Raw genomic sequence first — 24,106 nt, 5'->3', positions numbered from 1 at the left:
CTGCACCTCAACATGTGCAGGAATCCTGTTCTGACCCTGATAAGGTGCTGTCGGCCACAAATGGCAGCTGTCTGCCTGTGGTTGATAGGTCTGCTCAGCCAGACAGTCTAGGGTAGTGCAACATAAACAACAGCAACAACAAACACTATACAGACAGCTCCCATAGTGCACGAGCTCAGAGTGCGCGAATCGCATAATACACGAGTGACCAAAAATAACAACCAAAAATCCTTGACTGCGTGACTTTAGCCCACTTTACACGAGGCAGAGGCAAAGAATGGCCCAAAACTGCTATTTTCCTGGACTACGCGACCCCCCTCCCTGCATGATGCACCAATAATGGCATAGAGGCTCGTGGGGGAGGTACTCAAGAGGAGTTTACAATAAGATCTCGTCAATAACAACTTCGACAGTAATGTTTTCTCCAATAACGGTAAGTTAGAACAGATACCCAGTTTCTATAATAATGTTTGAATTCACTTGAATGACTGTTATTTCGCGAATACCAAGTTGTTACATTGCCAATACATCCATAATAAGATGAGGAATGAAACAGACTAACAAGAAGAGATGAACACTGGCAACTGTTAAACAAGCATGGTGCAGCCGGAGCCGCGCCTCGGAACCCCTGTTATTGAAGTCCATCAGGCCTGTTGTCTACTGTTGTTAAGGTGACTGACCATATTTTTGTTATTGTAGCTGCATCTGTAGTATGTCTGAAAATTTTTTCCCTTATTATGTCTCTAAGGGTAAAAAAATGTCAAGGTATGAGGGGGTACCACCCACATTTAATTTTTCCCATTAGATTATGTATTCACAGTCCGTGATTTCATAGTGCGCGAGGACCAGGACCGCCCATCCATTCACGCACTGTGGGAGCTTACTGTACTTCTGAGGTGTCTAAGGCATTAACAGCAACAACAACCACTCTACTTCTGAGGAAACTATGGGATTTATCCCTTAAATACAGTGACATATGTTCTATATAATTACAGCAATACTGTTTCCAGACACTTCTTCACAGCTTATGAAAGTATAATAGTACTGATGTGATCAATCAAAGTTTTATCTAATTCTGCAGTACAGTACTAAATAGATTAATAAAGCTTCTCAGTACTACAGTTTGGAAAAACAAAACTAATTTAAATAAAAGTACCTGGAATTTGCAGAAACAAAATATAAATCACGATCATGAGGTCAAATGAATAATGTCATACTCACAGGGTCCATGCCACGACAGAAGTCCATGAGGTCAGACATGCGGTCCTCAAACCCCGGTGCAAAGAACTCTGGGTTGATGGCCACAAAACACTGGCCCAGGTCAGCCTCACGGTCCGTCTGCATCCACCGCCTAACGTTGGGCCCGTACTGACCACCTGTTTGGGCATATTAGTACAGTAAGGCACATGGAAACACCCAGTTCTATTTTACCTCCTTCAGGTGCAGGGGCCAAAGCTGAGCTATCACAGTCTAGTATATTTAAGGGCAGATGACCAGCCTATTTCCCTCAATGACATTACATGATCAAAAAGCCTCTTAGAAATAGAATGTATGGAAGGTTGTCACTCTGACTGGGGAACTCTAACCACTGGATCACCATGCAACATACAACAAGGACTAACTGGATGTTTGTAGCTCCACTAAGTATCTAGGACATCATGATTATAATAATCATTGCCATTCTCATCACAATCATCTCATCATCCCTGATTACAGTACTTGCCAGATACTGTACAGTGACTTAAGAAACCTCACTTCACCTACATAAACTCCTGTTCCAATAAACCCAATCTGATGTAACCTGACCTGACTCAACCCAAACCAAGCTATGCTAAGATAATTAACCCCCCAAAAATAAGTTGCTCAGCATCAGAAGGCAGTATCACACCACCCCCACCTCTCCCAAACCCATTTTTCGCATTACATCACTATTTTGGTCCTTCCTTTACAAAATGGACATGGACAGACCCTCCTCACTTGACTGGATGTAGATGTAAAAGTCTTGGCAAAATAAAAATATTATTACATTTCTGCATATATATATGGTGCAGGTTGGTGTGCAGCTGCAGGTTCCACATTACAAGATGGGAACATCCCATTCCTCGGCGGGATGTGGTGGCCAATCACAGGGCTCTGCCTGTCTGGTTAAGCTATCAAAGAGCACATGGATACTGATGTCAATTACTACGTCATAGCTCCTATGCCACTGTGTTAGCCAATGCACTTACACCCAAGGCTCTCCTTTTATAGGGAAATTCATTATGGAAATTCTTAGGAAATAGTGAGACTGTAATAATAATAATAATAACAATAATAATAATAATAATAATAATAATAATAATAACAACAACAATAACAATAATAATCATCATCATCATCACCATCATCTGGCTTTTTGTTCCTCAAATGCACTAGTTCTTCCTCAGGAATTCACAAGGACTGGACACTTCACTTTTACAATTTCAAGAACTGCGACATCACTCATTTAAAAAGGGCACCAATTAAACCAAACAATCAGTCATCACGACAGCTATCCCCAAATCACATTTTATTGAAAATGCAAAGGTTTTGAGCTGCCCTTTAAAAGACTCAGCAGAAGTCAACAGCCTAATGCATCATGACAGTTCATTATATAATGTAAGGGCTATATAGGACTAGAAGTCAATAGACTCAAGAATGATAATTTATTATATAAAACCTATAGGATATACAGAAAAGTCACCTAAGGCGCGGCTAATTGGTTCTGGACCATCCCCGCGGCACAGAAAACCATGCCATACAAATAACTAAACCTATGGGAAAAATGGAATTTGGTTCTGGACATTCGCCCAAAGTCCCCCTTTTCACCCCACTTTTCCCCATTTTTTCCCCACTTTACACATGCACACAATCAAGATATCAGTCAATGCATGCATTACACGTAACAATAGGCACAAAAAACAGAAGGGTGATCAGATAACAAGCAATCTGGCTACACAACAAGAGGGGTTTGAATGGCGGGCGAGGGCTGAGGTTCGCTCTCCAGCCGCCAGGGGAATTAGCCCGCGCATTTCAAACCTTGCCGCATCTGCACCATAGATATAGTTCATGCGCGTGGTTCATTCTGGGGGGCCTGGCACCTTGCCGTGTCATAGAAAACTGTGGCATAGAAGCACGCGCCACAGGCGACTTGACTGTATAGGAGAGTAAGTCAATGGCCTGATGAATAATGACAATTTATTACGGTATTTACAGATACTGCAAACTGACTTAGGACCTCCCTCACAAGGTATTAAAAAACACAGAAATCATAGTATATCGCAATGTTTCTTCATGAAATGCCATTCATTAATAAGAAATCATGTTTCCCTTGTTTTTCAGGACCAGTTGGATGCATTTTAGCATGGAATCTCCTAGATCTCTAAAGTAATCTAAGGACATTTCTTTGCATCAAATATCTGTCAGTTCAGTCTTGAGGTTGTCCAGATTGGGTGTCTTCTTCTCTGCCATGATTTTCTTCATCTTTGCCCAGCAGTTTTCTATCGGATTTAGATCTGGACTGTTGCCAGGCCAGTCGAGGACCTCAATCCGAGTATCCTGAAGCCATTTTGTCACCTTTCTTCACTTGTGGCAAGGAGCTAATTGTGCATAAAAAAGTTGCACCCTTGAATAGCAAAAAAGCTTAACAAATGATCTTTCAGAACTTCAATGTACTGGCCACCATTCATCATCAAGTTCTTAGGAAGAAAGTAGAGGCCTCTCCTTCCCATTTCACCTGAGAAACACCCCCATACCACTACTAATTGTGGGTGCTTGACAGTCGGCACCGCGTAAGCAGGGTCATATCGACTACAGGAGGCAGGGCGATGAACCTTGGCAGAATGCACCTGGAACACTTGAAATGTGCTTTCATCAGAAAACATAACTTTTCTCCATTCATTCGATGTCCAGCATGCATACTTCTTGGCAAACTGAATACGCAGCTTCTTCATGCGGTCAGTAAGAAGCAGTTTCTTGGCTGCGGTGCAGCCTGGCAACCCAGCTCCTTCTGCAAGCGGTGTTCGATAGTTGAATTGAGACGTCTTGTAACAGCTGGGGATGCATTCTCTTCAATTCAGCTGCTGTCAGTTGAGGATTCTTGATTACTTCCCTCTACAGAAGCATATCTGTACCTCTGGAAGTCGTCCTCTTCTTTCCACTGCCATGCTTATGCTCTGGTAGGACATCAGGTGGCAGGCTGCGTGCTGCAGCAAGAATCTTCATGATGGTTGACTTTGCACATCCAATACGTGCACAAATCGTGTTGATAGGGACATTATCCTGAATCCATGCAATGATACGGACCATCTTATCCCCTGAGCAGCACTTTCCGGACATGACAACTCGATCCCAAGAAAATAACAGGGCAAATAGTAATGCATACGAAAAAAGAGGGAGGTGCAAGCTTGGAGTGACAGGAACATATACTCCCACTCTCGCTTCTGGGCAAGCACTGACGTGCTGAGTGTTTCACCACCTCCTGCCAACACCAGAGGAGTTGCCAGTTACTTCTTGCCCAAAAATTCATTTGGTAGAGGTGGAAATATAAAGGAAAGACAGACAACTCTCCCATAGCAATTGTGTGTGTAGGTCCTAAGTCAATTTGTGGTGGGTGTAACTTAGGGGCGATATAGGAGAAATCAACTGCCTCATAAATAATGGTAACTTATTACATGACTTAGGGGCTGTACAGGAGAAAGGCTGATAAAAAAAAAAAAAAAAAAAAAAGACGACTAATGAACAGCTGCAGGCTCATGGAGGAGCAAGTAATTATCTTCACTTCTTAACATCACACCCGGGTGTGCCATGTGATGTTTTCACAGTTTGGCAAGATACTTTAGTTTGGCAAACTCAAGAATCTTGAAAGTAACATAACACTCTTTAATCCCCAATCACTGGGGAACGTGACATGCAGTCACAATTTAGGTGGACAGAGGCTGCCAAGTGATGGCATATGCTGGAATTTCCTTCCTGCCATTGTTTGAACTGGCTCATGTTTGATTTTGTCACCAAAGGGTAGGGACAGGCTCCTGCCAGTGAATGCAAGCGTGCTTCAGTCTGTCCCGTGACTTTGCCGGGTGCAGAACAATGTCTTCAGGTTCCTCCTTGTCCAACTCTGTTCTCACAACATGCAGACCCTTTGCCTCATCCACCCCTGCCAAGCCTCTGCCCAAAAACACTAGGAAAGGGCTCAGTGATAGTGCCATAGGACATGTCTTGGATGCCACTGTATCTAGTTTATGTAGCTGTGAAGAAGATATCATGTTGAGAGCGAAGCCAATGTTGGGCCCGTGCACACACACACGCAGACATCCCGCCTCAATCACTGAAAGCTACTTATTTTCTTCACATCCTTACTCATTGATGCAACCACCTACAGACCTGGGGATAGTTTCATTTGCAAGAATAAAAGTTGATGAGTACTATGGTTATTAATTTGTTTCCCTAACTGCTAAAATTTCCATGATATTAAGGTTTGAAAACAGGAAATTTTTGGCAAACTGCCCATACTGAAAGGACGACCAGGGCATAAACAGCCTGGCATCTAGGGGCTAAAGTCAATTCCAGCCTTTACTAGCAATCAGTGCAACTCAGCTGGATTTGAGGTTGTCCGAGTTCTTGAGAGGAGGCCAAAGATAAGCCATGCTCCTCAACACATTCTTTAACTGCTTATTTGGGAGGCCAGTTCATAACAAGTCGCACTGATTGACAAGACAAAACCATAACACGGACTGGAGTTAAGAAGCAAATGTCAATGTGGCAGCTGCCTCACAGAGTACAAATTTTGTAAGTGCTGATTAACCCCAATAGACTGCATTTTTCTGAAGTTATGTTCCACCCACCTGCAATTCGGGGTCGATTTTTCAACTTTACCAAGGTAAAATATTTTCTTACAGACATGAAGAGCTTGAATTTATACACCTGAAAATGCCAATTTCAGTCCCCTAGGCCTAATGCTTACCGCAAAACCGCCCATCAAAGATTATACAAGTCCCCCCTGGCAGTAAGAAAGAAAATGAAAATCTATCTATCTATCTATTGCCAGACGCCATAATCCAGTAAGAGGTGGCCATTTGACTCTGAGTTATTTGTTTTACAGGGAGGGGCACTAACCCTCCACCAACACACTTGTTGACATGTAGGAAAAAAAAAAAAAATGAAAAAAAAAAAAAAAAAAAAAAATGAAAAAATTGGCAGAAACCTAATTTTTGCTAGGGAACCTTACTAAAATCAATGAAATCAATTCATATATATATATATATATATATATATATATATATGTTTCTATTGAGGAAACTAGGTGTAGGGGCTGGCATGAGTTAAAAAAAAAAAAAAAAAAAAAAAAAAAAAAAAAATTTACTAAACTCAAAATTCGACAAAAACCTAATTTTCGATACAGAACCTTACCAAAATCAATAAAATCAATGTAAAATATGTTTCTATTGATGAAGCTAGGTGCAGGAGTCAGCATAAAAAAAAAAAAAAAAGTTAGTAGAGAGACACGTCAATCATTGCAGGGAAACTACTGCATCATATTCGAGACAATGGATAGGGAGGGAGGAAGGTGGTGGTGGGGTGGGGGATCTCTGGTGGGGATGAAGGGGATGAGACACACTCTCAATGCAGGGGAGGTGGTGTGGGGGGTATTACAGGAGGGAGGAAACACAGACACAAAGCGATCATAGCGGTGAAATTGCCAAGTCATTCGATACAAACAGGGAGTGCAAGGAGACGGAGGAAGAAGGGAGCTCGGAGGGGGTGAAGGGGGGTTAGTGGGCATGAGACACCCCTCATATGATATAGATGTGGTATTGGTGAGTAGTTTGGGTGGAAGATGACAGAGCAGGCTGTATCAAATCAGCCAGAGGGAGGTGGAGAAGTGACTGGAGGAGGGCTAACCCCCACAGACCTGGTGAGGGGGTGGTATCTTCCTTCTCACCACCTCATCCCCCTAGTTCTGACTGGGCAGGAGCCACTTACGTCATAAAAAGGGCTGGCTTAGTGCTCGGCAGTTTTTGACAGACCTTCTATAATCATCAGTCATTGGACTCTATGTGGCAAACTTGCAAACTGACGACTGTCAGTCATTGAACTCCACGTGGCAAACTCACAAACTGACGATCATCAGTCATAGTACTTTAGGGGTTAAAACCTCTGACAATTTCATTACTATGGTCTTTATAGTGACTTACCAATCTTAAGAGTCAAGACATTATCAGCTTCACCACCCCTCCTGTTTCTTCAAATAATGATTTCAGTTTTACCATCATTCAGCTTATGTCTTCGTCATCCAGATTTTGATATCACTCATCATGAAATCAATTTTTTTTTTTTTCAGCATTCATATCTGTCACCTTAATATAAAGATGAGAGTCAACACACAAAAATGACAGGACACATAATATGCATCCAGCAGAGATGATATGCTACTCATATTAACTGTGAATATAACTGGAACTAAAACAGATCCTCAAGGAACCCTAAACAGAAGCAGAAATGAGCACAAGAACTGGTAAGTATTATTCACAACTACTCTCTCAGATATGCCATTATATATACAACTTATGGTGTAAAAAGGCATCACAGACAAAATAAAAATACAAGTAATTTAACAGCAGTTCATGATCTACTATGTCCAAAACTGCAAACAAATCCAACAGAACCAAGAAAGAGGACATCCCACTGCAGTTGTTCAGAAGCAAGCTGTCATTAATCTTCATTTGGGCCGTTTCAACTGTATGGTATTTCCTAAATGCCAACTGAAAGGGGGAAACAACTCTGTTTCATTCCAATAATGGTATAAGTTGGTCTACTATATCCTGCTCAGGAATTGTGGACATGAATGACAAGTTGGAGACAGGATGATTGTTTAACATGCTCTCAATATTGAGACCAGGCATCATAAGCAGGGATCGGAGCAAGACATGTTTCTCAGACCGCAGAAAGTTACCTTCTTAGACACATCTGTTTACCATTTTACAAATAATGTCTGCTACACATTCACAGGCATCTGGCAACTGTGACAAACTGAATGGATCAAGAGGACAATATGCTTTATTAGATAAATGACATTACATTTAACTTTGTTTACTAATAAAACCATGTGGCCAATTGTACACCATCATTCATCTGAGAATTTCACATTAAATGAAACACTGCCCTAATTCATTCTGTACATGATATATCTTAGTTATGATGAATGACAGGAACTCAGAAGCCTCCTTCCTTGTCACTTTCTCATCTCTTTGCCTCTACATTCCCTTCGTTCAATGCTTCCCTCATCTTCGGTGCCTAGCTTTGTTTTCCTACCTCTTTTCTTTTTTTTCTTTTTTTTTTTCCCCCTGGTTCTTTAATCCATTCAGCATCAATGGTAAGGTTTACTGATTTTTTATAATGCCAATACATCCTAAATCAATGTGATCACCAAATCATAAGAACCTATTCTTTGCCTAGCCATAACTCACAATACTCATTTAGTGAATTATTTTTCCTGCTAAAACCAAGTTGCCAGTGTGTTGTACACTTGCTATATTCTGATTTTGTTTTGTTTTTTTAATTTATTGCCAACAATTTGCATATGGCCTATGCTCATTTAGTCAGTCACCCTTTGTTATTTTTTTGAACACTGAAATAAACTAAATATGTATGAATAACCTACAGTAGAAGGCTCTGTGGTAAGGCTAGAAGAAAATGGACTTGGCTTCATTACTGAAAACAAACTATTGAGAGGTATCTATATTTTGTACAAAATATTTTTTTGAACTTTGAAACCACCAAAAATTTATACAGAATCTAGGGCCCCAAGGAGTGCTACTGCAAAGTTTCATCAAAATCATCCACACAATTTGGGAAGTGGCTGAATAAACCCTGATACAGACACATAACAGTACTGTATCATCCACACAATTTGGGAAGTGGCTGAATATACTCTGATACAGACATAACAGTCCATTATTATACAGGTAAGTTTCATAATGAACTACACTGACATGTTATCCTAACATGTGACTGAACCATAGTGGCTTTATTAACAATTTTGGGAGGTTTCTTCTTTTGGGGGGGAGGGGGGAGGGGGATGGGTTGTGCATTTGGTCAAGTCTGTACACAGTACAGGGAGGTGATTTATGGCAACTGGAACAAAAAATGAACATAATATAGAGAAGAACACAGCAATCAAACCGGTCAGGTGAAAACTATGATCTTTATCATTATATCCTGAAACTTTACAAGGCAACTTTTCATGAAACTTTTACAACTGGAAAGTACAGTCCTTAACCCCACCATGGCCGTGGGTCTGGAATTTTATGTGCGCCCCTGGCCGACACTGGGGGCATTTTCTGAAGTTTCGAAAACTGATTTTTTTTTTTCTTTCCATACTGAAGAGGAAGTTCAGATGCACCTAATAGTGCAAATGCCAACTTCCTAGACCCATTCTGTGGCTTGCAATGGAGCACAAAAGTTGCAGAAGTATCGGCAACCGATATCTGTCGCTGCGAGGTGCTGCTGCGCTGCAACATCACACGTGTTGTTATCATTTTTTTTTTAATCCCTCCCAAACACTGTGAACGGTGCTGAAATGTTGTGCATATATTAGATATGATGATATCGAATGATTTCAGTACATAATATGTTAGGACTGGCTCAAAAAATAATTATTATGAATAATTTTTCATCTTTTTTATATACAATATGTTTACGGTAGTGTCGAGTTATTTTTTACATTATAGTTGTGCCCATGCTTGGAGAAGGGAGCGAAGGGTTGAATTTTCAGTCCTAAATGAGAAAATTGCCAATCCCCCAAGGCTAGGCTCTCCCATGGGGGATGAAAGTGGAGGGTCAGGTGGATTAGCACCTGATCAGATCCAATTAGGAACAGAGGAGTGGAGTCACAGTTTGTCGCTCCCACACCATGTGCATGGCTAACAGAATCATAATGCAGTTTCAAAACTATGAATAAGTCTAATTATTACGAACAGAGAGACAAAGCAGAAATAAACACGTTTACAGACGAGGAAAAACGTATTTTTCCCGTAATAACACATTCACCTTTCTCTATCATTTTACTTTGTTATTTTCGCAATATATGTTGCTGTCTGGCTGTCACGAGTGTGGGAAATATGATATTTTTTGCCTGGGTAAGGAAAAAGGGTAAAGCTGGATGTTTCCCAACACTTTACATGGTCAGAATACAATAAACTCGGAGTATCGCACAGTTACTGTGTGCGATATCATACGTACATCCTACGCACAATTATATTGCTTTCTACGTGATTCTGCAACGATTGCGAATAGTTCAGAGTCATAAACAGGAAAAAAATACGTGGATAACAATACAGGAACATACACTGGTACTGGCAAGGCCGGCAGGGTAAGGTGGAAGGGGCTAGATGTTTGTTGGGGCCAACTTCACACAGTCAAAATACAATAAAATAGGCATATCACACGGTTGCCTTGTAAGACAGCATTTTCCATTCCCTATGCCTGTTCACTTACATTACAAACAGTACCTGCAATGATTACCACTCTATCTAGGACAAAAAGAATGTAATAAGCATATAAGGAAATAGATGGGGGCTGGCATCTGAGAAATAAATACAGAGCAGAATAATTACTCACCTCAAGTGCATGATGCGATGAAAGGAGTCAGTGCAGGCAAACTATTACCCATCTCTGCCCTCCCTTAGCAGGTCAAAAGTCAATAGAGATAAGTCACTGTCTGGGGAACACACTCTTTGTACCAAAGTCACTTACAAAACATAATCTACTTTACACAGAACGACTATCTTTCACTTCTATATCTTACTTCATAAGATACAGAAGTGGTGGGTGGCGAGGTGGCCCTGGAGATGGTGGTGGGTGGAGGAGTAGCACAGGCGGTGGTGGGGGGTGGTGAAGTGGATCGTGAAGTGGTAGGATGTGGTGAGGTGGAGCAAGAGGTTGTGAATGTGATGGCATGATGTGGCAAGGCGATGCGGGCTGAGTGCACCTGCACTCCAGGCTTCCCTTCCTCCCCCTCGCTGAAGAGCCGCTTCACTACCATCCGTCTCCTCTTCGTTGGTGATGGTGGCTTCTCATCATTCTCCAAGGAGATGTTGCTGTCGTCCTCCTCGGTAGTGGGAGAGTGATACCACTCATCACTACTCTCCTCACTACTCCCTACAATACTCCCCACCTCCAGGTCAGACCTAATTCAGTCCTCATTGCTCTGCCCCCCACGTGGAAACAGCTCCAACTTGATCTCGGGGCTGGTGAGCAGCCTACAGGCTGGGTGGGGATAGAGGCCAGGAGAGAGGCGGAACTCGGAAGTCCACTCATCATGGAAGTGCTCGGTGTACTGACATGTGGGGTGTATAGGAGTCTAGGGTAGGTCAGTCTGAAGACGTTCATAATGTTTGTTCGCTTCCCAAAAATTTCGCCGTTTTTTTATAGGCCGTGCTCAGACGACGCCGGCTGCCATTTATCGGCTAAACGTCATTCGATGCCAGCGGCTCACCAGTCCTAGCTTCAATAACAACAAGAGTATTGTTGTTGAAAGCTTGGTGCATATTTCTTCTAACTGAATCTTTGACACAAATCCCCTTCTAATGCTGAACATCTCATTTCATACAACTGAATTCAATCCAACCTAACCCAACCCAAAGTGCCCAAACTAAACTAAGTTATATGTAATCACATCTAACTTAATTTAACTCAGCCCTTTCAATCTAGGACATTTTCAGGTTGTTCTTGCCACTTTCAGATTATTAAATCCAAATCAGGAGAGGCCAACCGTGAAAGACTAATGAAGACTATCTATCCCCTCCTGATCAAAAGCCTCCCCTAAGCTGAATAAAATCAACTGATGAAAGTAGGAATGATTATGAAAGATGATCCTGGGTTGAAGAGATTAACCAATAACACAACTTGCTCAATCTGATCACAAATTATTTTACAGTATAATATTTTTCCTACCTCCTGATAATTTTATTCAACTTCTGAAAGACTTCTTGTACATACGGGAGGGATTAACAAAGGCTGTATCTAACTCTTCCAGATCAAAAAGTCTCTCATAACAGATTAATACAGTCTGAAGGTAGCACAATATACCGAAGAATACTTCCCTGGGCTGCTGGTCAACCCAATTTAATCAATCTTAATCTAACCCAACTACTCCAACCAAGTCCCAACAGCCCTACTTAACCTGACTCAGTTTAAATCAACCAAATCCAAACTGACCAAACAAACTTGGCCTTATCAAATCTTATCCAGCCACATCCACTGTCCTGGCTAACCTAACCAATTTAAGCCTAACCTAACCAACTAAGCGTAACCTAACTGAAGATGGTCTCACCTGACATGATGCCACAAAATATCTCCACCAACATGCCCAGGCCATATCCCTTGTAGCCTGAGTGCAATTCTGGGCCACCCAGAGGCATTAAGGCCCCATTCATGCCCTCCGCTGCATTGGTGGTTGGCTGTCCATTCTTGTCGATGGCCCAGCCCTCAGGAATGGGCTTCTCCTTGCGACGTTCAACCTCAATCTTTGGGAGATGGTACAGGTTGTCATTATCATCCTCATCATGACCCTCTTCCCCATATATGCATGGGTATATTGTTAATTTCTAAAATTAGGGACAGGTATATGGAAAAGAAAAAAGGGGAAAGGGTCAACAAAAATGGCAGGTGTGAGAGGAAGAAAAAATGATAAAGTGGGAAAAAAAAAATTAAAGGAAAAGGAGACAGAAAAAAAAAAGAGGAGAGGTATGGAAATGGCTAAACATCAATGTTACTGTTAGTGTCATGAATGATACACTCTTCAAGTTACTTAAACCCCTTGACTGCAACATGTCTTTCAGAAGGCATTTCTAGTTGTCTGTGGCATGCTTTCCAAAATCTCTTCTAATTAAAAAAAAAAATTCTGCATTTTCCTTATGGCACAAAGTGGGTGTTTATGCTTGATGAGTGGCCATACAAATAGGGGAAGCAACCTTTGTATCAAGTGGTGATGGTGGTGGCTACTTCAAACCCAGTTGGACCAAGCATGCTCCAAAGGCTCACATTAAGGTGTCTTCAACTTAATCACTGTGCATGAACAAGGGGAATTAAAGTCTTCCACCTAGATTAATTTCTAAGTATTGTACAGAGATAAATTTACTTATGTATGGATTTTATTACTCGATGTAGTACGGCTCTCGGGTGTCTGCTCTTCCCTCCCTTCCGTCTTCTTTCCTTCCTTCCTCTTCTTTCTTTTCTTCATTCTTTCCTCTTTCTTCTGTCTTTGGGTGACTCTGCATTGGGTGACAAGCCAAATGGTTTCCTGCACAACAGGAAACCATTTACTATGCTGGGTGGTAACCATATAACCAAATTATGGCACCTGGTGGTGTAATGGGTAATCAAGGCGCTCCAATCCGATTGAGCCAGTGTAGGTTTATATCCATGGGGTGGTTGGTGTTTACTGCTCACATAATGCCATTCAGGGATGAGTGAGGCTGGTCACTCTCATCTTAAATGTCAAGACCAACTTGCCTAGCCCTGGGCTCCTACACTCCTTATGGGGCAACACTGGACAAGATGAATGATGAATGAATGAAATGGATTTTATTAATGTATGGTAGATATCTCTTACGAAAACTCTTTTAATACATTTTTTTAACTTTTTTCACATATCTTCACCACAACATATTTACTCTCTGGCAGGCATGATGCAGCCTTGGGGTTAAAAAAGAAATACTGAAATACATAAACTGAATATACTGATTCTGGAAAAGGGATACAGTTCAATTTTTTTTTTTTTTTTTTTTTTTCAATACAGTATATTCACATTACAAGTCCAAAGTGTTTATGATTTAATGAATACAGAAATCTTACAGAAAATAGATTGGACACCTTCTGTCACAGTGGCACTTCGTATCATCATTGTAATTGTCATTCTCCTCCTGCCTCTTTTTCCTGCTCAAAGGTTGGGTGAGGTAGGGTCCAGAAAGCAAGTGAAAAGAAAAAAACACTGATGGTGGGAAAATTAATTAACAGCATTCTCAATGAAATCCACCATACACGCAATCGCTCATCATTCAAGTCCCCAGAATATTAGCTTCACCTCCCAGGAACACCTTTCCACACATAGTATGTGCTTCTTCATTATTTATCATCCATCCTGCTGTTATAATCACTGTTAACTATTGTGGTTCATGTGAGTGGCTTCATCTAAAAATTACAGTACAGTATGGGGTACTGTACTTTAATATTTGTATGTCTTGACTCAACCATACAAATCACAAGTTATTCACAAATTATCCCATGCACTGCATTACTAGGATATGCTTGTGCTTTAACTCGGTCATACAAACCACAGGAAGAATTTATAGGTTCAGTGGGCAACAGACAAACAACAATTGAAGAGGTTGTCCAGTCTCTGCTTCAGTGTTGACTACAGTTCCTAACTACAAGTGAGGAGAGAAAAATGGACAGTAGGGAACAACTTACATCAAAAAAATTTAAACAGTCAATAACAACATTTTTCAAACAAGACCACATTTATGCTGCAAAATGAAGAAAATGGTAAAACAATGTAATGATCATGCACAGCATTCCTTGACTATTAGAGGTTTCAAGTGCAACCACAAATCACTTCCTGTAAGTACCAGTATGTATATATGACATGTCTATCTTTATCTATTGCCAGACACCATAATCCCGTACGGGGTGGCCATTTAACTCTGAGTTATTTGTTTTACAGGGAGGGGCACTACCCCTCCACCAACCCACTTGACACGTAGGGAGCCCGTATGGTTTGGTTAATGGTTACCACCCAGCGTTGTAAATGGTTTCTTGGCTTACAGGAAACCATTTGGCTTGTCACTCAATGTAAAGCCACCTGTAACGGAAAGAAAAGCATTAAGTAGTGACAAGAAAGATGGGAGAAATAGGAAGAGAGGAGGGCAGGCACAGAAAAAGAATGATAAAGGCTAAGGAAGAAGTAAGCAGGACTACATCAAGTGAGTGGATGACGGTCACTACCACCTACCGACATGTGATAACATAATAATCAACCCCATGCAGAACAACTCAAGTCCCTACTATAAGATGTAAATGAGAAAGATTGAAAGAATTAAGAATCACAGCTATCTTAAAACTCAGAGCATGAAGGTGAATGAAAGGACTCCAACTTCTGTCATCATTTACAAATCAATTTTGAATAATGAGGTCAGCATGCATCTTGCTGTTGTTTGCTACTGACCACTGTTGCCTGCTGTTGATGGTGATGACATTATTGCTGCTGCTTTGGTTATTGTTGGTTGCTTTGTTACTCTTTGTTGTTGTGTACCCTGGGCTGAACTACTGTAGATGTAAACCTGATATTATACCTCTTCAGCTTGGTGCCCTCGAGATATTTTGCTGAGGCTGAGTCTGAAGTTTGTCTATAGCGTTAGGGTGAGGTGTATAATGGGACAAAGTCCTGTATTCTCATCAGCTTACTGCCTGAATCTGGTTGATGTCCATTTTAGTTTATTCAACTTAAGCAGGACTTCTTATAATGAAGGGACTAAGTAAGGGTACATTTAACCCCTCCAGTTCAAAATGTGTACCCTGAATATACCTGTCAACAGAAGGCAAGATTAACATGATAAAGACATCCCTGGCCTGATGGGTTAAGGAGATTCTCGAACACCCCCCTTTTTTACCTTTTTATCAACATATTTGGTATGTTACTATTTTCTTAAATGTCATTTATACAGTATTTTCAAATATTAAATTGATAAAAATATTGCAACATATAATAAACTAAGAAACTGTATTATGCAAAATACGTCATTATGGAAATGATGCTATAAAACTTCGTGAGCCAAACAATATACACGAGAAAAACAAGAGATATATATATGAAATAAATAAACGTGCTAGAAAGCCTTCCCCTCACCTGATACGAATAGAATTCTTAATGTGTTGTAATGTGAGGAGCTATATTACAGCTAGAGCAGAGAAAACTGTTTATGAGTTGTTCAGGTTGGTCCAAATACAGTAATTCCTCATTCAACACTGTACTGTGTATGTTTTCCTAACAAGGACAGAATTGAGTGAAAATTGCTTTCACAGAGGATTATACTCCACCACGAATGATTACTGTCACAAATATAAAAACATCATATTCCAGGCTGCTAATCTGCATATACTGTATTTAGCAATGCCGAGGGCATAGCTATGTTAAGAAAGTCCATTCCTATGCATATACTTGGACAAAATTTATCACGAATGCCTGATCTAAGTCGGATCAAAACTGGCACATACATTGTGAGTCTGCGAAGAATTGATTCAATTTTAGTGCAGAGCAAAGGTCAAGGTTAAACTCTGGGCACAACATCAGTGCTCTGGGCGTACTTTTGATCTCTGTAGTCAACATTGTAACTGGGTATACAGGTATGTATATAAAATATTAAAATCCAAAAACAACTGAAAAAATAAGTTATATACCAGTACTACAAAAGAAAAACTGGTGCAAACTATACCAACCCTGCATAACCTGGCCATTTAACAATGATTTACCATGTTGTGTAAAAAGTGTTCCCATGTTGATTAACTGCTTTACACTGAAGAATATGTTCAAAGAAAATGTGCTATAGAAGGAATTGCTATAGGATTCCTTTTGATAATTTTTGTAGGAACAGCTCTGTCACCTGATATGGGAGTGGGTTATTGATGTGTGCTGAAAGAACACTGCCAATGACAGGTTATCTTTATGTGTTATAACAGTACCAAAGACTAGCAGCTTTACATTTATGCAGGACTGACACAGGCATTGCTGACTGAGCCCTCCCTGCAATGCACAATAACTGGCATGGAGGTCGCAATACAGTATATGGACCACACCGTATTACATATATATATATATATATATATATATATATATATATATATACTATCTATCTACCTATCTATATATACACACACACACACAAAAGACCATTAGAAACTGTTGACGTTGCATTCCCCTTCATCACCTTAGCTTTAAACCCCTTAAATCTGGGTGAAATACTTTGTTTTTAGTTTATTCTTGCTGCTACCAGGGGATTTTATTCAACTTAGGAGAGGTCTTTGTACTGAAGGGGAATAATAAATCTGTAACCCCCCCAGTCTGAAAGGTCTATCTTAACTGAATAAAATCATCAAAAGATGGTAAAAATAAAATGAAAAAGATCTCATCAGGCTGACTGGGTTATAAGAGTATGGCATTATTCTCACAAACAACTAAATGTATTCCTTAAACCAAAACCAACAGTACTGAAGACCTACCTAAGTCATCTCCAAGAACTGGTGACCAAGAAGAAAGGAGAGGGCAGGCAGTTAGTACAAAGAATAAGAAGTGCAAAAACAAAGCCTGGTGCAATTGACTGCAGTCTTATTATTGGCACAGTGCTCTAAACCTGACCCCTTCAGTATGATGATACCAGAATCACTGTATTCTGGATTTCTTTCTATCTATCTATCTATCTATTGCCAGACGCCTCAATCCCGTTTGGGGTGGCCACAAACAAATCGCCTCCAAGTCGCCCTGTCCCCCGCCATTTCACTGCCAAGCTCCCAACTCACACCCCCCTCTCTCATATACCTCTCCACACCATCCCTCCATCTCATCCTCGGCCTCCCCCTCCCTCTTCCCCCCTCCACCTCACTCACATACACTCTCTTCGTCAGTCTTTCACCCTCCATCCTCTCCACATGGCCAAACCACCTCAGTGTGTTCCTCATAACGCTTCCTATCACATCCACATCCACACCACAACGCTCCTTTATATCCTCAGTCGTCAGCCTGTCTCTCCATGTGACTCCACAGGCTCCTCTTAAATAACTCATTTCCACTGCTCTCACTCTTGACTTGTGTCCTTCCAACAATGTCCAAGCTTCACTTCCGTATGTTAGAGTTGGTATCACAATACTGTCATGTAGTAACTTTTTCACTTCCATGCTCACTTCCCTGTTTCTTATCACTGCTTTCAAAGAACCAGCAACCTTTCTTCCCTGCTGTACCCTTTCAAGCACTTCACCCTCCAAACCTCCATCCTTACTCATCACACTACCCAAGTACTTAAACATACTCACATTTTCCAATTCCTCACCATCCAACCTCGCTATACATTCACTAACTTCACCTCTCTCAAAGACCATCACTTTACTCTTCCCTACATTCACCTTTAGATTCCCTTTCTTACACACTCTCTCAAACTCATCCACCAAGCCTTGCAGCTCCCCTTCGTCTTCACTCAACAACACAGTATCATCTGCAAACAACAGTACAGGGAGTTTCCAAACACTATCCTCTCTCACCAGGGCCACTCCAACATCCACTACCCTACCTTGTACCTCTTTTATTACCCCATCCATGTACAGATTGAACAACCATGGAGACATGACACATCCCTGTTTCAAACCAACTTTCAAAGAGAAAAATTCACTTAGTTCACCATCCACACGCACTGCAGCCTTCGCACCATCGTACATACCCTTCACAGCATTCAACAACTTCCCATCTACTCCATATATTCTTAACACTTTCCACAATCCTTGTCTATCCACCCTGTCATATGCTTTCTCCAAATCCATGAAAGCCACATACAACTTCTTTCCCTTCTCTAGAAACTTTTCCACTAAAGATCTAAGAACGAATATCTGATCTACACAACCTCTTCCCTTCCTAAAGCCTCCCTGTCCTTCTCCAACTAATTTCTCTGTTCTTTCTCTAACTCTGTCTATAAGTATCCTACCATACACTTTTCCTATTATACTAAGAAGACAAATGCCCCTATGATTACCACACACTTCTTTTTCCCCTTTTCCTTTGTACAAGGGAATAATTATACCTGACTTCCAATCCTCCGGGACTCTACCTTCCTCCCAGGCCAATCTGCACATCTTCCACATCCATTCTACTACTATCTCTCCCCCATGCTTCAGCATTTCACCACACACTCCATCTATTCCTGGGGCTTTCCCTGATTTAACTTTCTTCATTGCTTCCACAACTTCTATCCTACTGATTTCTTCCTGTCTTCTCACCTCCCTCCTTCTCCCAGCCATTCCCCAGCCACTTATACTCGCATTACTTCCATCCTCTACGTTCAACAATTCCTTAAAGTGTTCTCTCCATCTGCTCACTTTTTCTCCCTTCTCCACTAGTAATCTACCATTTTTATCTTTCACTCCCCTGCTAACTTCACTTCCACCCTGTCTTACTCTTTTCACTTCTCTCCAGAACATTTTCTTACAGTCCCTCCACTTTACACTCAAATTCCTTCCAAATTCCTCATTCACTCTCTTCTTACTCTCTCTTACTAATCTTTTCACCTCTCTCTTTCTTTCCACATATAACTCTCTCTTCCGCCTCTCAACTTCTTCCACGCCCCTATTTCTCATCCATTCATTGTATGCTTTCTTCTTTTGTGCCACAGCCTGTTTCACCTCTTCAGTCCACCACGCTGTTCCTTGCACCCCCCTCCGTCTTCTCTTCCTTCCACACACCACATCACATGCTGCACATATTTCTTCTGTAAATATCTTACACACACCTTCCACGTCTCCCATCTGCTCCAATTCCTATTTGCCCAATCGTTCCTCCACTTCTCTCTTATACTCTGCCTCTTTCTCATCCTCTTGTAACCTTTCCACTCTCCTTGCAACTACTCCTTCCTCTCGTCTTTCCCTTCTTCTATTCCTCCATCTTACTTGCATTCTAATTCTGGCCACCACCAAGTAGTGGTCAGAAAGTCCACTCCCCCAACCTCTATACACTCTTGCATCCTTTACACATCTTCGCAACCTTTCATCCACACACACATAATCAATCATTGCCTTCCTTTCATTCAGTTCACCACCCACCCTTCTCATCACTCGCCATGTATACCTGTGGATCATTTTATGCCTGAAGCTATCACCAACCCCCTCCCAGCACAAATGTCCACTAACGCACTCCCATTCTCATCTATCTCAGCAGGCACACCCCACTCACCAACTATTCTATCCACCTTCACATTCCCAACTTTACCATTCATATCACCAATCAAAAACACTCTCTCAATCCTTCCAAACTTTTCCATGCACACTTCCACATTTGTCCAGAACTCTTCCCTCACTCTTCTAGCACGATCTTGCGTTGGTGCATACACACACACAATCGCCCACATTTGTATTCCAACTTTCAACTTTACCCACACAATCCTTGACCCAACTGATCCATACTGTCTTATGCTCTTCTTCCATCTTTTACTCACAACTATACATACTCCTTCCTTTGCCCTCTCATTCTCACCTACTCCTGCACATATACCCCATCCATACTCCCATTCTCTCACACTTTCTCCTCTCTATTTTGTTTCAGTTATTCCACATACATCCACTTTCGCACCCTCAAGCACCTGGACAATCTCTCTCTCCTTCACCTCATCATTCGCTCCTCTTACATTCCATGTACTCATTACCAAGTCCTTTGTCTGGTCCTGGGTCGTCATCGTTTGGTCAGTCCTTGTCCGAGGCTTCTTGTTTGTTTTTTTAGTTAGTTGTTTTCCGGGGAGGGGCACTAACCCTCCGCCAAACCTTTTAGTCGCCTTTTACGACAAGCAGGGATACTGGGGAAGTATTCTTGAAAACCCCCCTACCCCCAGGGTAGGGCCTAGGGCCCAAGAGTTCTCCTGCACACTACAAACCTTCACATGTCACCACTTCAGCTCTAGTGCCCATTGTCATTTTGAATACATGCTAGGGTTGTCTCATTCAGGACTGGTGTGTTGGTATCAACGGCGATGGTTTTATGACACATCAGTGGGCCTGGCTGAAGATCACAGAAATCTGTTTTAACAAAATTCTGATAATATTCCCTTGCCCAGTCAGGAATAAAACTTTCATTCTTCCACACAACAGATCACTTTCCTTACCACTGGACTGCTACCTCCCCCATGCAGTAGGTGGTAGGCTACCTATTTTCCTGGCTAGCACTGCAGAAAGTACCATCATGTGGGACAAAAAGGTAAGTAACTAGCCACACAATCACTATTCTCAGGTGAGAAGAGTATTGTGGACAAAGTCAAAGCTCTTCTCACATTGCTACATGTAAGCAAAGGTGTCCACCATCAACTCTATGTATTGATGCTGACAGGCATGGTATACTGAGTAACAAATTAAATGTTTTCTTCAATCTCAGAATATCATTTACTATACTAGGTTAACCATTTGCCCTATCCCAGGGGCAGAGGAGAAAGAATACTGTCCCTTAAATTCCCTGCAGGCCCAGCAGTAAAAAGGGAGAGGGTGGCTGACTTTTGCATTCCTCCACCCTGGCAGTGTTAAAAAGTCTCGAATCTGGGTCCTGGACCAGAAATAAGGAGGTTCATGTGACCTGTTGGAATGTAACAGGTGTGAATGATGCATGTGAGAGAGTGGAAATGGTGAGTGTGTTAATAAATGCATGGTACACTGTGACAGCATCATGTGAAACAAAGATGAAATGGTGTGAAGTGGAGGAATGGGAGGCAGTGAAGTGTGTACTGTCATGAATGAGTGCACATGGATGATATAAGAAATTAGTTCCTTTGCTGATGAATGGTGAACACCACAGGGCAATGAAAGATTACAAATGTGTCAGCACAACTTCCAGTTTAAGATAATGAAAGTGATAGCAAATGTTGCATACATCCCATGTAATGACAGAAATACTAAAGTAAGCAACAGGCTTTGGGAGAAGTTTGATGAAGTGATAGGACAGATGCCCAGACTTATAGAATGTTTGTAAATAGCAACATGAATGGAAGCACTGACACTGGTCATGTGAATGATGTAAAGGGTCATTATAGGACATGGTACCACAGGAGAATGATAATGAATGGCGACTGAGGGGCATGTGCCAGGAAAAAAATTCTGTATATCATATACTAAATACAAGATGCAAACAAGCATACATGGTACAGACAGACTGAAGAGAATGTTGAAAAGCACCAGATTAATTATGTAATTATAAAGAGAGAGATGATTGGGAGTGTAGCTGATATCTAGTTTATCTGATCATATAATTGTGGTATGTAAGGTATGTATAAAACGAAGAGGAACAAAAGGAGAGAGAGAGAGAGAGAGAGAGAGAGAGAGAGAGAGAGAGAGAGAGAGAGAGAGAGAGAGAGAGAGAGAGAGAGAGAGAGAGAGTCAAAGTGAAAGGCTGAGAATGGAAAAGCTGAGAAAAAGAGTGCTGGCATATGAATCCCTGGTGAAGGCAGAAGAGGTAATGGAGTAACTGAATTGAGAGGAAATGGATCTGGAAAATTAGTGACGTGTATATAGGGCGTGTTGGGTTAGCAATGCACCAACACAATTCTGCTCTTCACCATTTGTTCATCCAGATGCCTACATTTAGACATAAAAATCAGAACAAAATTCCTCACATTACTCTAAAAAACAAAAAAGAAAAAAATGTGTAATACTGTGTATATATATATATATATATATATATATATATATATATATATATATATATATATATATATATATATATATATATATATATATACTGTATATATATATATATATATATATGTATAGACAGTAATGACCTAGAGCAGCTTGTACAGCACCCTACCCATATCCCTGACTGCCTCGGAGAGAGCTCCAACATACTTGACCTCTTCCTTACAACTAATCCTTCTGCATACACTGTTAATCCTTCCTCTCCGTTGGGCTCCTCCGATCACAACCTTATTACCTCAACCTGTCCTATCACTCCGGCACGGCCTGTAGACCCTCCAAAGAAATGTCATCTGTGGCACTTTGGAGCTGCAGATTGGGAGGCCCTCAGGCAGTACTTCTTAGTTTTTCCATGGAATGATTATTGCTTCCATGGTCGGGAGCTATCTGAGTGTGCCTTGCGCATTACAGAGGTTATTCTCTCAGGCATGGAAGCATACATTCCATTCTCATATCCTATGACTAATGCAAGAAAGCCTTGGTTTAATCGCGCTTGTTCTAATGCTGTCCACAACAAGGAGAGGGCCTATAAAAGGTACCAGAGCCAACCCACCCCTGAATCACATCTTGTTTATGTTTCTGCCTGGAATCGCGCTGTCTGTTCTTCGCACTGCTAAAAATAATTTCATCCGTACTAAGTGCTCTCAACTCTCCAACTCTAATTCTTCCCACTCCTTCTGGTACCTTGCCAAAAACCTTTCTAACAACTTTACCTCATCATCCTTTCCTCCTCTTTTCTATTCTGATGGCTCAGTAGCTATTTCTGCTACTGATAAAGCAGATCTCCTCGCTCAGACTTTCTCCAATTCCACCTTAGACAATTCCGGTGCTGTTCCTCCATCATTTCCCCCCTCTGACTTCCTCATGGCTGACATTAAAATTTCTTCAGCTGATGTATATTCTGTCATCACTGGCCTCAATAGTAACCTGGCATATGGGCTTGATGGAGTCCCTGCTGTTGTTCTCAAGAACTGTGCTTCTATGCTTACTCCCTGTCTAGGCAAACTCTTTCACCTTTATCTGTCAACTTCTACCTTTCCTTCTTGGTGGAAGTTTGCTCTCATTCAGCCAGTCTCAAAGAAGGGTTACCGTTCCCAACCCTCTAACTATCGTCCAATTGCTTTATCATCCTGTGTTTCAGAAGTTTTCGAGTCAATTCTTAACAGAAAAATTTTAAAGCATCTTTCCTATCACAACCTTCTTTCTGATCGTCAGTATGGGTTCTGTCAGGGAAGCTCCACTGGCGATCTTCTCATCTACCTTTCAGACTCCTGGTCATCCTCCTTTCGGGACCTTGGCGAAAGCTTTGCCATTTGACATCTCAAAGGCTTTCGATTGAGTGTGGCATAAATCTTTAAATTCCAAACTGCCCTCTTACAGTTTCTATCCTTCTATCTGTGCCTTCATCTATAGCTCCCTTTCTGGTCGTTCTATAGCCGCTGTTGTAGACGGCCATCGTTCTTCTCCTAGATCTATCAACAGTGGTGTTCCTCACGGCTCTGTCCTATCACCAACTCTCTACCTTTTATTCATCAATGATCTTATAACCTGTACATCCAACCCTATCCACTCGTACGCTGATGATTCCACCCTTCATCTCTCTATTCGG

General features: G+C 41.3%; 1 protein-coding gene across 2 annotated transcripts in view; it reads right to left on the bottom strand.

The window, feature by feature from the left end:
- LOC145417381 (putative oxidoreductase YjmC) overlaps positions 1 to 24,106 on the bottom strand; it is a 295,734-nt gene that overhangs the window by 38,112 nt on the left and 233,516 nt on the right. For both annotated transcript variants that reach the window (XM_080286058.1, XM_080286059.1), the window contains exons 7-8: positions 12,350 to 12,542; positions 1,222 to 1,376 (exon numbers count right to left, since the gene is read on the bottom strand). In XM_080286058.1, the coding sequence (XP_080142184.1) occupies positions 1,222 to 1,376; positions 12,350 to 12,542 (348 nt within the window). The remainder of the gene's footprint in view (positions 1 to 1,221; positions 1,377 to 12,349; positions 12,543 to 24,106) is intronic.

This window comes from Coenobita brevimanus, chromosome 110 (assembly GCF_032717465.1).
Source record: "Coenobita brevimanus isolate Jiangsu-jjx chromosome 110, ASM3271746v2, whole genome shotgun sequence".
Lineage (NCBI taxonomy): Eukaryota > Metazoa > Arthropoda > Malacostraca > Decapoda > Coenobitidae > Coenobita > Coenobita brevimanus.
Note: the sequence above shows the minus strand (reverse complement) of the source record. Positions and strands in the feature narration are given on the sequence as shown.